Genomic DNA, 14,175 nt, shown 5'->3' on the forward strand with positions numbered 1-14,175 from the left:
AAATAATTGTTATAAAATAACAGATAGTTAAATAACAACCCATCACTATTCCATAGTGTTTCTCCGAAATTTTTAAAAAATCACTATTTATTTCACCCCCTCTTGCGGGTGAATTTAAAAAAAAATCTTTTACGATTGGTTTTTAGATGTTTCAAAGTAACTTATATCAAAAATTCAAGTTTTTACCAAAACTTCATATTTGAAGGTCCATTTTCTTGGACTATTAGTTCAGAATAAAAATGAAACATCTACACCCTGTATCTCCGAAACGAAGCGTTTTATATACAGGGTGAGTTTCGATGTTCTCTATGGGTATTTCGGAAACTACTGGAGATCGGTTAAATTGGGAAAGAATTGCAGGATTGTGGAGTCATAAATATGCGCCTTTTGGATTTTTAAAACCTTCATAGCTTACTAGATATTTCGAAAAAAACAAATTTCGGCTATTTTAAAAATTGTCCCTGATTCCATTATAATCTATTTTAGACAAAAAGTTTTTAGATAAAAGTTGTAGATAATCACATCCCTAATGAGTTTGTGTTCTCCGATTTATTCTAAAGCCTGTCATTTTTGACATATGATACAAACATGTGTTTTTTTTAATGGAAACCATAGTTGGCCATGACTTCATTAAAATCGCCATTTTTTAAGCTTTTCAGCAATATATACTATAATATGTTTCTTTCGAAAAATTACTGAGGTATAGCCAATTCTTCATTATTAAACAATTTCACTTAGTTAGCCATGGGAACAAATTTAATTGTCGTTGCTCTCAGTAATGTGAAACTGTCACATCCAAACTTTGTAAATTAAGATAAACAAAAATTATAAATATGAATTTTTCAAATGGAGAAAAGCGTGTAGGATTATTGGTTCAACTTTTCTTGGCCATACATTTTCGAGGATACGTTGACCGGTGAACGTTACTTACGTTTTTTAGAAAAATTGAATTTATGTACTCGCGCATCAATAGAGTGCTTCTAACATGACTTTCATTATGACACTCCCCCTCATAATGAAAGAAATAATGTTAAAAATTATTTATATCAAAAGTATGCCAACTCAGGGATAGGAAGAGGCGGACCAATTGCATGGGCCTCCTCGATCATCTGACCTATCCAGTTTAGATTTTTTGATGCGGTATGGTTCACAATAAGGTTTACAAAAGAACTTATGAATTAAGAGAGGCTCGAAGAGGCGGTACGAGAGAAGTTTATGAAAGCCGACCGGTCGCGGCCGTTCTGTGGGAAAAGTTTGTAATTCACTTTTAAAAAGATGCATTTTATGTACTCAAAACAATGGCAGTTTTTTTGAACATTTGCTAAATAGCTTAAAGTGTATGTATTATATTACAGTATTTTAGTTTGTGTAATGTAAACTGTAAAGGACTGTTAAATAAAATATTCTGTCTTTTTATAAGTTATAAATCATAACAGAATAAGAATACCATACCAACTAAGTGAAATTAGTCAACAAAGATAAGAATTAGCTAACTCAGTAATTTTTTCCAAAAAAAACATATAGCTTATATCGCTGAAAAGCTTAAAAATTGGCGCTTTTTATGAAGTCATGGCCAACTATGGTTTCCATTAAAAAAAAACACATGTTTGTATCATATGTCAAAAATGACAGGCTTTAGAATAAATCGGAGAACACAAACTCATTAGGGATGTGATTATCTAGAACTTTTATCTAAAAACTTTTTGTCTAAAATAGATTATAATAGAATTAGGGACAATTTTTAAAATATCCGAAATTTGTTTTTTTCGAAATATCTAGTAAGCCATGAAGGTTTTAAAAATCCAAAAGGCGCATATTTATGACTCCACAATCCTGCAATTCTTTCCCAATTTAACCGATCTCCAGTAGTTTCCGAAATACCCATAGAGAACATCGAAACTCACCCTGTATATAAAACGCTTCGTTTCGGAGATACAGGGTGTAGATGTTTCATTTTTATTCTGAACTAATAGTCCAAGAAAATGGGCCTTCAAATATGAGGTTTTGGTAAAAACTTGAATTTTTGATATAAGTTACTTTGAAACATCTAAAAACCAATTGTAAAAGATTTTTTTAAAATTTACCCGCGAGAAGGGGTGAAATAAATAGTGATTTTTTAAAAATTTCGGAGAAACGCTACGGAATAGAAAAAAAAATTCAAATAAACGTTGTAGAGCGCCGAATTTTACATAAAAATGATCTCTATACTTTTTTTCCTCAAATCAATATTAACCGAGATAGAGTAGAAGTGTTGGAAAGGCTAGAAGCTAGGGGACAGCCTTTATCGAAACATTTTTTTCAATCACAACTTTTTTTATTTATATTTTTCACTCTGTCCCGGGGGTAAAATTATAAGAATTTGAAAAAAATGTATGAATTTTTCAGCAACTTATGATTTCTGCTTATGATCTCTAGTATCATCCTCTAGCTTCTAGCCTCCCTATCTCGGTTAATTTTGATTGCAGCAAAAAAAGTAAAGAGATCATTTTTATGTAAAATTTGACGCTTCACAACTTTTATTTGAACTCTTTTTTTGTAATCCATACCGTTTCTCCGAAATTTCGAAAAATCTATTTCACCCCTTCTTGGGGGTGAATTTAAAAAAATCTTTCACAATTCTTTTTTAGATCTTTCAATGTAACTTATCTCAAAAAGTCAAGTTTTTACCAAACTTCGTATTGGTAAATTCAGTTTTTACCAAACTTAGTATTTGAAGGCCTATTTTCTTAGACTATAATGCCGATATTTGGATGAAAATTGGTGTTTGGGAATTTTTTCATATAAGAAATTTGATTTCGATGTCAATTGAATGTTTTGAATGTAAAGAAATATGCCTATGTTTAGGCGGTTCATCTAACATCGTAAGTTACAATTCGACAAAACTCGCTAATTTGTTTTCGTATTGAGTTGTTTTTGACCTTTTTTAATATAAATAAATTATAATTTAGGCCAGTAAACGTAGCCGAATATTATATGTAAAGGTGGAAAAAATTAGTAACCAACTGATCTCAACGGGAATGTGTAGAAAATGATCTCCTATTTAACCCCTGAAAAGTCCCATTCGGTCCCAGTGGGGGAAGTTTGAAAAAAACCGCCGCCAACTTGAATTTTTTCGTTTTTTTCAAATATCTCCGTTTGCATAACTTTTTTCGAAAAAACTAAAGATATGTTTTTTGTAGAGAATTAAATTTAGAATATTTTACTTTCAATCATTTTTTTTTCAAAATAAATAATAGAGATAGATCAATTTTTTACTATACGTTTTATAAATTTTCCATCAATCAGCTGTAATTTTTACGTTAACAGTATAGTGTTAATATAAATAAACCAAGTATAAATTTAAGCATTAAAACAATTAAAAATAACGTTTAAAATTATTTATTAAATACAATTGTTATTGTTAAAAAAATGCTTATTAAATTAAAGTTATTAAATAAAATCTGCTATGACGTCATCCTGAGCGTCATTTTCGTTCTCAACTAAAATACAAAAGTTTGTGCAACTGATTCCGTAGCACTGACCACACTTTGAAGAACATTTAAGACCCAGTTTTCTACAAGAGCAATTTTTAGAGCACTGACTTTCTTGGCAATTGCAAAAAAATAATTTTATTAGGTCAGGAGGCGTTGATTAAATAGGTGTCAGATCGACTTTTTGATCTTTCTTCCATCCATATTGTAAAGTATCTAACTTGTTACCAATCCATTCTTCAGTCTAAAAAATACAACTTATAACATTTCCTATAATAATAGATATATCTTTACAGTTACCTGAAAGTATCTCCTGAGTAGTCTTAAGGGCTTGTCTTGTTGTAATCCTATTGTAAAGAGTGTAATATGTTTAATTAAACTTGGATAGTGATATAGCTTTAAAAGATAATTTAATTCTGACTGAAACTAGTCAAAAATGTGCCTGTCTGTACTGAAAAAAGATGACGATCTTTGTCAATACCTCGACGTATTTTTAGAAAAAAAATCCTAACAAAGATGACTTGTTTCAGTCAGGATTAAATTATCTTTTAAAGCTGTATCACTGCCCAAGCTATATTAAACATATTAACCCTCTCAGATACACTCTATAAAATAGCATTACATCAAGACAAGCCCTTAAGACTACCTTTAATTTAGCTAATTTGCCTCCAACAACTCTGCAAAACTCCATTTACTCCGGACATACTTTCAGGTAGCTGTAAAGATATATCCATTATAGGAAATGTTATAAGTCATATTTTTAAGATTCAAGAATGGATTGGTAACAAGTTAGATTCTTTACAATATGGATGGAAGAAAGATCAAAAAGGCAATCTAACACCTATTCAATCAACAGAAAATGTGGCGCCTCCTGACCTACTAAAATTATTTTTTTGCCATTGCAAAGAAAGTCAGTGCTCTAAAAATTGCTCTTGTAGAAAACTGGGTCTTAAATGTTCCTCAAAGTGTGGTCAGTGCTACGGAATCAGTTGCACAAACTTTTGTATTTTAGTTAAGGATGAGTTAAGGACGAAAATGACGCTCAGGATGACGTCATAGCAGATTTTATTTAATAATTTAATTTAATAACAATTTTTTTAACAATAATTTTATTTAATAAATAATATTTAAACGTTATTTTTAATTGTTTTAATGCTTAAATTTATACTTGTGGTTGATCTACATTAACACTATACTGTTAACACAAAAATTATAGCTGATTGGTTTAAAAAAACTGGAAAATTTATAAAACGTATAGTAAAAAAATGCTCTAACGCTATTACTATTTATTTTGAAAAAAAGTATTGAAGGTAAAATATTCTAAATTTAAATCTTTACAAAAAACATATCTTTAGTCTTTTTCGAAAAAAGTTATGCAAACGGAGATATTTGAAAAAAACGAAAAAATCCAAGATGGCGGTTTTTTTTCAAACTTCCCCCACTGGGACCGAATGGGACTTTTGGGGGGTTAAATAGGAGATCATTATCTACACATTCCCTTTGAGATCGGTTGGTTACTAATTTTTTCCACCTCAACCTCCAGATTGACTGGCCTAATTACCATCATTAGCTAACACTAAACTCACATGCCAATTTATAACTAACTGAAGTTTTCTTTTTTGCTTTTAGCATGTGCGAATAATAAAAATATCAGATATTATTTTCATCCGGCACCTTGGAACGGTAGAAGGTGGTACTGTTGCAAAAACACCGTCAAATTAGCCGAAGGCTGTCAGGAGTGCAGCAATTGGGTACCAGTTCAAAACGGCAGCCCCTCGGAGGACAGTATCAAGGATAACTTAAGCAACAAGGAGAATATTAACAGTGAGTAGATTTTTTATTTTGGGTAGAAATTCATGTATTAAAAATATCTAAATATAAATAAAACAAGTCGGGTTAGTTACACTATTTAATGACTCTGATTTATTGGATTCGTTCGCTTCCAAAATTTTTGGGGCGGTGTTCCGTATTCTTGAGCCCATTGCAGTCGGCGAACTCTGTGTTCAGGATTTAGTCTAGATATCTACTCTTATTAAATAAATAAGTAAAATAAATAAATAAATGCCTTTATTGTCAAAAAATTTTTCAATTTGTAGACAAAGGTAAACTAACAAACAAAGTAAAAAAACAAAAAAACGCGTGAGTCGCACAACACGTACCCCAGAATGGAAGGGCATACCTGAGGTGCGACTCAAAAAGTGCATAATAAACAGTTCTAGCCACTGATAAGTTAAGCTCCTTAGAAACAGACCTTAATGCAAAACAGGCAGAGCTCAATTTTTTCGACAAAGCTTCGATATGGAAACCAAGTATTTTAAGAAAGCCGGCTCTTTGATATATATTTTACTATGCTCTCTGGAACAGCGGGCAGGTCGTCTGGCTGCCGATAGACGTTGCGTTCACTACTGCGCACTGAAAGAGGTTTTATATTTATTTATTCCTTTAAATTCTATTACTGAATATAAATCGAACAAGTCTTCATAGCGCGGCGCGTAAACGTTCAGCCTATAAAGCTAGAAGTCCCGAGTTCAATACCGGCTCGGGGAAAACTTTTTTTATTTTATTTTTGTTTACCTTTGTTGTTTATATACCTAACTAGAAAAAATAATCTGCCAAACAATTTCAACTCTTTTGGCTCTTTGTTATTGTTAAAATTCCTTTTACCTGTAATTAGTTTTATCGAGTTTGAAAATCATTTTTCTATTAATAGTTCATCATGCATACAATCGTACATTACAATTATTGTTATTGTCTATCATCAAACGATAGACAATAACAATTGTAAATTTATTACACTAGAATGTAGAATGTTTAGGAGGGGAGTTAATCACCGCGACCTTACAGATCTCTATTGTGTATTCCCCTTTCTTGAGTTATAACGAGTTCTAACTCATCATACAGTCTCAGGGCTTTAACAAAAGCCAGTATCTGAGACGGCTCCACAGAGGCCAGCTCTCCATTCTCGACATCGGCCGTACCAAAGTTCATGGCACGAATGGTCGTCTCGGCGCACTCAGTGATAAGGTGTTCTGGTGTTTCCCATTTTCCCCACAGAATCTGCATTCGCCGTTGTTTCTTAGCTTCAGCCTACTGAGGTGTTCGTTAAGGAGACAGTGTCCTGTTAGAAACCCCGTGACTATCCGAAGATTGTTTTTACTTAAATCAAGGAAAACCTTTGATTTTTCTCGGTCGTAGGAACTTTTTCTGAGGAGTGTCTTAGACCATTGGAGGACACCCATTCCAGGTTATATTACACGAGAAAAGAAAGTATATAATAATTGTAATATGAAGACTTCAAGTGTAAATAGTGTTCTAAGTGCCAAAATCGTTATGTCGAGATAAACAACATTTTTTGTTATACTATAATATATATGGTATAACCAACGTATAAGCCTTGTATAAGTACGGGCCGATATTTTTTTTCAATACAATTTAATAGCCGTGGGCTATTTTATTTATATTTAATAACTTAGACCTTAATACTATGTTGTTGGTTATGGAACTTAGTGCATTTTACAAATAAAACATGAAAAAACAATTTTTTGGCACTTAGAACATTATCTACTTCAAGTCTTCATACTAAGGGCTGGCAAAGTTTAGTTTTGGGTCGAGATTTTCGTATGTAAGAAGAGTACAATCCGTTTATAGTGTACTGAACAAAGAGAGAACAGTAAAAACGTTGCCAAACGTATGAAATAAACCGAGAATCTGTGTACATCGCTAAGAGACGTGGAAGGTGATACAGAAGATTTCGTCGCAATCGACCGGTCGACCCAATCAGTACTTAAAATTTTAGAGAATGTTATAGTACTTTAGAGAATGTTATACTACTAGTATCATGCGTTCAGCTTTACGATTTAATTATGTCTCGTGATACTTTTTATGTTTATTTAGAGTCGTTGTAATTTTCCCTATAGGTTGTACATTTTTAAGTGCAAGTTAGTAACACTTGCACTTTTGTTAAAAATAAGTGAAATTGAGTTGATGTTCGACAGTGGTCACACTATTAGAACTCTGAAATTCAAAAATCGATATCTCGAAATCTATTAGAAATAATCGATTATAGTTTGTTTCAAAAACTTTCTTAATATTTCGGTTATATTTTCTTCGCAGAGGGTATGTGAAAAAAAAACAAGCGTATCGAATTGTTCTCATTTAAAATATCTTGTAAAAGATTCGAACTTTAAATAAAAAAAACGTTTCAATATCTAAAGTGGTTCTTGATTTATCGCGTGTTATGTGTTAAGAAGTTGAGTTTTTAAATTATCGCGATTACTGACATTTTATCGTTATAAAAAAATGGATACCCTAACGATATTCTTATAATTCCACTTCAGATGCTCAGAAACATATCTAATGATTTTATAGATAACATTTTATAGATAAAATCATTAGATAAATAGTAATTTTACATCGTCACGACATTTTTTGGAAATATTGCACTTCCATTTATCCGGATTTCTACTAACTTTTGACCTTTCTTTTCGGTCGCATTTCCCTCTATTTAATAATAAATAATTAAAAAAAACGCACAAATACTACTGGTAGTAAACAAGCTGTGGCAAAAATTTTCTATACTCCGTGTAAAGAAAAGACTATCTCAAATACTGTCTTTCGATTGACGTACATAGCCATCTCTTTTTTAACGCAGCGTCAGTAGCTCTCGCAAAAAAGCCGCATAATTCAATTTTTTTAAGCCAAAACAATGCAATATTTTGAAAAAAGAACTACATTATAACCAGGAGATATCGGCAATGATAATGTTCTTGTCATTTGATCAAAGTTCAGAATTTATTTTCTGTAAAAATAGTGCTAAAACTAAAACCAAAGCCGAACGTGGGCTAAAAACGGCGAGCGTTGTACTTACCATTTTTTTATTTATACTCGTTAGATATTACTGCTAGCATAAACCGATAGACCTAAATTTTGAATATGTTGTAACTAAATGTATAACTAATTAAATGATAGTATTCATATCTGTCAGTTTTAAAATTTATAACAGAGATTTTTATCTCAAAGTTATATTATGCTCGGGCAATGTAAACAAATCGAAAATATAAAAAATAATCCAGTTATTTAGGCTTGTCGGATGTACTAAAGACTCATGAGTATTTCTATGCAAAAATCAACACGATACGATAATTATTAACGAAATGACGGCAGGTTTAAAATTATTTATTTTGTTAAATCGGCGCGTCGCTGTCTCGCTTGTATACTGGGCTGCACGCGGCCACGCGCTAAGGTCGTTGTGCAATCCGGACGCTCAATTGAAGTAAGAATTAGAAATAATAAAAGTAAGAATTGCCAGCACGGTATATGTATACTCATGATCATGATATGATTCAAAAGATAATAAATTTCTAATATACTGTATGAAGTATCGTCTCTAGTAAAATTTAGATAGTGGGTAGGACATTGAAATGATGTAAAAATTATAAATCTAAAAGTGTTTAATATTTTCAAAACGAATTTCTTAGTCATTCTTTAGTAAAAGATTTAATTTTTCAGATTTAAAGCTATGCGCTTAGGAAATTTTTAGTGTGCCGATTATTTAGTTGCAGATTTGTAACCAGTGTATTCTTATGAAGCTTCGCTCACATGTAACTCAATAGTTGGCTGACTAAGTTTAATGCTCTACAAAATCGATCTCTTGACTTTATTTTGTATCTCCGTTAGTTTTTGAGTTATAGCAATAAAAATATCTGGTTAAGGTGACTTGTCCTAAACTTCTCATCATATGAAAGTGTTTGGATCTACAGCGATTTTTGAAATTAAGAATAACGTGTTTCTCGATTTTGCTATTTTGAAAATCACGAAATTGCAGAGTGTCAAAAATTGAATGAATTTGTAGTATTTTTATCATGATGTGATAAATTTTCAAATGCGGGAAAATAAGTGCAAAAATTTGGTGGTTTTTGCAATTTTCAAGATGCCGCCTACAACCAACAAAATGCTATTATAAGTTGAACTGTTATGACGTCATTATGAAGCCCTTAAAACAGAATTTTTAAAACTTAATTTATCATATAGGGAGGTAAAAGCTAGATAAAGCCACATGTTTAGGCTTGATAAAATCTTGACAGTTTTTGTTTGTGATTATTGCCCTTAGGTCTACGAGAGGTCAATAAACTCTAATTGTGAGGGAGAGGACCTAAATACATCCTTTCATGCCTAAACAAATAACTATTCTACTGCTTAGAAGTAAATACATTTAAAAAATATCTGTGTTCGGAAATTTACGACATAAATCAGACTGGTTAAAGTTTACTTAATGATATTTTTAATTCGTATAGTAATATTATACAGGGTGGTCCGAACTGTATTCCCGAAATTCGGCAGCATATTCTGCAGATAAAAATAAGTAAAAAAGTTCGTATGTCCTAACATAAATAGTATAGTATATATAATAACCTAGTTTCAGAGATACAGGGTGTAGAAGTCCCATTTTTATTTCGATTTCTTCCAAATAATTTCTGAAATAATGTCAATATTTGGATGAAAATTAGTGCCTAAGGAGTTTTTTGACATGAGAAATTTGATTTTGATGTCAATATGACTCATATTTGTAGGGGGTGCCATCTACATGTGTTTTAACTGTTTTGAAAAGTAATAACTTTTTGTCCATACCTGTATAAGTTTTATACAGGTATGGACTGCAAAATATGCATTTCCGTATTTGCGTATACGTATTTAATGTCTCTTGGTAAAAATCGCTACGAGCAACCGTTCTCACGATATTTAGAATGGAAATAGGCAATACATGTCATTATTGACAACAAATAAACACGTTGAGTAGATAGTTATTTGACTGAAATAATAAATTTGGGAAATTTTTATTTTTTATTATTTAAATTAATCATAAATTTTTCTGCGAAAAAAATTATGATAAAACAGGTTCTGTTGAACTTTTGGCGCAAAAACATTTCAAATTTATGATTTCAGATTTCAGTCTAAAACTATTTAGTCAACATGTTTAATTTATGTCAATGATGATAGGTATTGATAATTTCGATTCCAAATGTCTCGAGAACCATTACTCGTAGCGATTTTTACCAAGAGACCTTTTTTACGTAAAAAAAGTCATAAATGTATATTTTTGGTATTCAGTAATTTTATATAGGTACGTACAAAAAGTTATTACTCTTTAAACCAGTTAAAAATATGTATGTGGCGCCCTCTACAAGTAGGAGCCATATTGACATCAAAATCCAAATTTCTCGTGTCAAAAAACTCCCAGACACCAATTTTCATCCAAACATTGACGTTACCTCATAAATTATTTGAAAAAATCGAAATATAAATGAAACTTCTACACCCTGTATCTCTGAAATTCAGCATTTTAGGGCATACATTTATACAAACTCTTGTACTTGCTTTTATCTGCAGAATATGCTGCCGAAGTTTCCGGAATACAGACTACCCTGTATAATCAAGTTATCCGTTACTTAATTATATACAAAAAATATTTAAAATATATAACAAACTAAAATTTGTTCTCCATTTTTATCAGCTAATCAATTTTATATTATTCACAGGATGCTATGACCCCATTTTTTCTACCGTATTGTACTGAATATAAACGTTGATGTTCTCTAATTGAAATAGTTATAGATAGTTTTTATTCTACCACTTCCTATCTCGAAAAAGAATAGATTAAATTTGTTTCTGAAAACTGTTTCAAAGTATAGTCTCAGTTATAGGGTTAGAGTACAAGCATCTTATTATCCATTCAATTGACACCACAGGATGTCTTGAAATATAATTTTTTATCTTTCTATTGTGTTGTGCTAGGCCTATTGTTGTCTGCTGTCAATAAAAAATGTCGATGGTATGGCGATAGCCAATTAGTTTACTTTATTTATTATTATCAATTTTTACGTTCTGCGTAATGCGTATTGATAAAATATCATTTGGCATTTGCTTTATATTTTGTATCTTTCTATACTCTGTTTTACGACTCAGGAAAGACTGCACATTGACAGACGATGACATTAAAAGGCAGATAACGTTTATACCAATCCATTTACTACTTAAAATTTCACTAAAAGAAGTTTCTAGTATTTTTTAAGTTAACTATAGATGAGTTTATATACAGAGTGTTTCAAAAAATATGTGCCATCTTTCGTGGGGAGATCGTAAAAATAAGATTTATTTTTCATATTAACATAAGTCCGATTTTGTTTTGTTTCGTAGCTACAGAGGGTTAAAATTAAAATCTTAATTTTGTTTCGATTTATTATAATTGTTTTCCAAGTGGTTTTAGCGATTCGAATGAAATTTTGAGGGTAACAATTACTTTTACTTACTTACTAATGCGACATATTTTAATACTAAAAAAGTCGAGATATTCCCTTATTTCTTTTGTATTAACATATATATATATATATATATATATATATATATATATATATATATATATATATATATATATATATATATATATATATATATATATATAGGTACATAGTTTTTTTCATAATATTTAAAGTTAATCATTTGAAATTTTTAATATATTAATTTCCTGCCGTAGAGAAACTTATTTTGTATTTCTCTTTGTTTCCTGTTTTTCGTTGCAATTGTTTCAACTCATTTCTGTGGAAAATAAAATAAACTACTTTGAAATTAAATGAAAAACCTACATCTGAAAAGTGGCTCAACCCCCATAACTTTTTTATTTTTTCAGATAAAAAGTTGAGATTTTGTATGTTAGTGTATGACATAAATTAGGATTGATTGACGTATTCAACTGTTTTAGGTCACTTCCTATGTCAACTTTTGACATTTTCGAATATGATTTATTTGAAATTGCAACATGCGATTCATAACGACAATTTGACTCGCAACCAAATTATTCGTAAAAATATGCTTTTTTCAAATATGGTAATGAACTACCCTCGTTTCATTTGAAAAAATTGAGATATGATTAAAAATACAATTTGGACATTTTTTATCCGGTTAGGACAAGACACTAAAGACATTAGACGATCAAATCTATTTTTTCAATAGTGTTTTTACCACATCCATGTCACTATGGAACTCTAGATTGAAATTTAAAGTACAATTTTGTTTTAAGCGAATATGTCAAAAATTGACATATGATATGTCATTATATTCAGAGGGTGCCGATTAAAAATCAAAAGTTGTAATTATTTCCGGTGAAACGGGAAGTGGCCGGAAAGAATTGAATACGTCAATCAATCCTAATTGAAGCGTGGTAATTCAAAAGCGTCTAAGTGCCAAAAAGTTATTTTTGAGTTATTAAGGTTTTTGTTATAATGAATAAAAAAACAAGTATATTGCGGTGAAAAATACTTTAATAATCAGTATTAAGTGTTTGAAGCATAAAACATTTTAAAAAACTTTAAAAAGTAGAAAAGTTTTGTTACAAAAAATTACCAAATTCATAAAACAAAGAAACAGTCTAAGTTCAAAATTAACATAGATTCAAAAGCGCCTATGTTCCAACTAAACATACATCCAAAAAAATAAAACTGAACACGAACGTAGATTAAGTTGCTACCTATTTTGATTTTTTGGTATCATCAATCATAGTTTCCTAATAACTTAAATATTTTAAAGGTATATAGTCCAGCATATCTTCAAAATTTTTAATTTTTTTCAGCAAATATTCCATTCTTGCATTCTAGGAGAGGGAGATTGCCTAAAATATCCTGTATCCTTTTTCCTTGCTTGAAAACATTACACTCAGTCCATGCTTCCAGCTCACTGAAAGATTTCCTAATTTTCACCATCTTTGGATTTTCCTTATTAACCATAATCCAGGAAACCTGAGATATTTTTAAGTTCGTTGTGTTCAACATTTCGTCGGCAAGTTTCTGAATGTCTTTAAAGTCCTCAGATTGCATCCTAAAAGCTTTAAAAGGATTCTTGTGAATTCACATGCATTCTTTATCATATCTTTTATATTATCAGGTGTGGAAGCTTTTGTAACTCTTTTTCGCTTTTCGATTTGAGCGAAGTCACGATCACAAGGGAGGTATAAGTGACCAGAAACAAAATTTTTGTTCAACTTGCTCATATACTCCCAAAAACTCATTACAGTAATGTATAACGAATTGGCACTTAGACGGTTTTTCCCTATAATTGCCTACTCAACTTGGACGTCGCGCCATCTTTTAGCCGAGTATTTAACGTTAAAATAGCAGTATGTCACTTAAACTGTTTTGTACGTTATTGGCCTTGGCACATAGATTACAAAATTAATGAAATCTTAAATTCGATCAGTTTGGCACTTAGACGCTTTTGAATTTCCACGCTTCAATTTATGTTATATACTAACATACTAAATCTCGTTTTTTTTTATCTGAAAAAATAAAAAATTTATAGGGGGTGAGCCACTTTTGAGAAACACCCGGTATAAGTTTTATATTTCTTAGCGAAATATGCAGCGATTTCTCTGTTTCTTTTTGTAGTAACCATAGACTTAAAATAAAATATAGACTACACTATTTACATCTAAACGCGCTCAAACAATCATTTTTGTACACATGTTTACTTCTGGGTACACTCGACCGCAGCCGATCGAACCTTCCTCGTCCAGCTGTTGTCACATCTTTAATATTATCAATATTTTTTTTACTTATTATACACATATATTGAAATATTAATACTGCATTTTAATAAAGTAGGTTTTAATATTCCATAGATGTATTAAATAGTCCTTATACTACTTAATTATAAGTCG

General features: G+C 30.8%; 1 protein-coding gene across 1 annotated transcript in view; it reads left to right on the forward strand.

Moving 5' to 3' along the window:
- LOC115891478 (tyrosine-protein kinase Btk29A) overlaps positions 1 to 14,175 on the forward strand; it is a 106,600-nt gene that overhangs the window by 18,240 nt on the left and 74,185 nt on the right. Inside the window, exon 3 of the mRNA XM_030911933.1 lies at positions 5,100 to 5,294. Coding sequence (XP_030767793.1) covers positions 5,100 to 5,294 — 195 coding nt within the window. The remainder of the gene's footprint in view (positions 1 to 5,099; positions 5,295 to 14,175) is intronic.

The sequence above is a fragment of the Sitophilus oryzae genome, unplaced genomic scaffold (assembly GCF_002938485.1).
Source record: "Sitophilus oryzae breed Bouriz unplaced genomic scaffold, Soryzae_2.0 scaffold_1181_pilon_pilon, whole genome shotgun sequence".
NCBI classification, from domain to species: Eukaryota; Metazoa; Arthropoda; class Insecta; order Coleoptera; family Curculionidae; genus Sitophilus; species Sitophilus oryzae.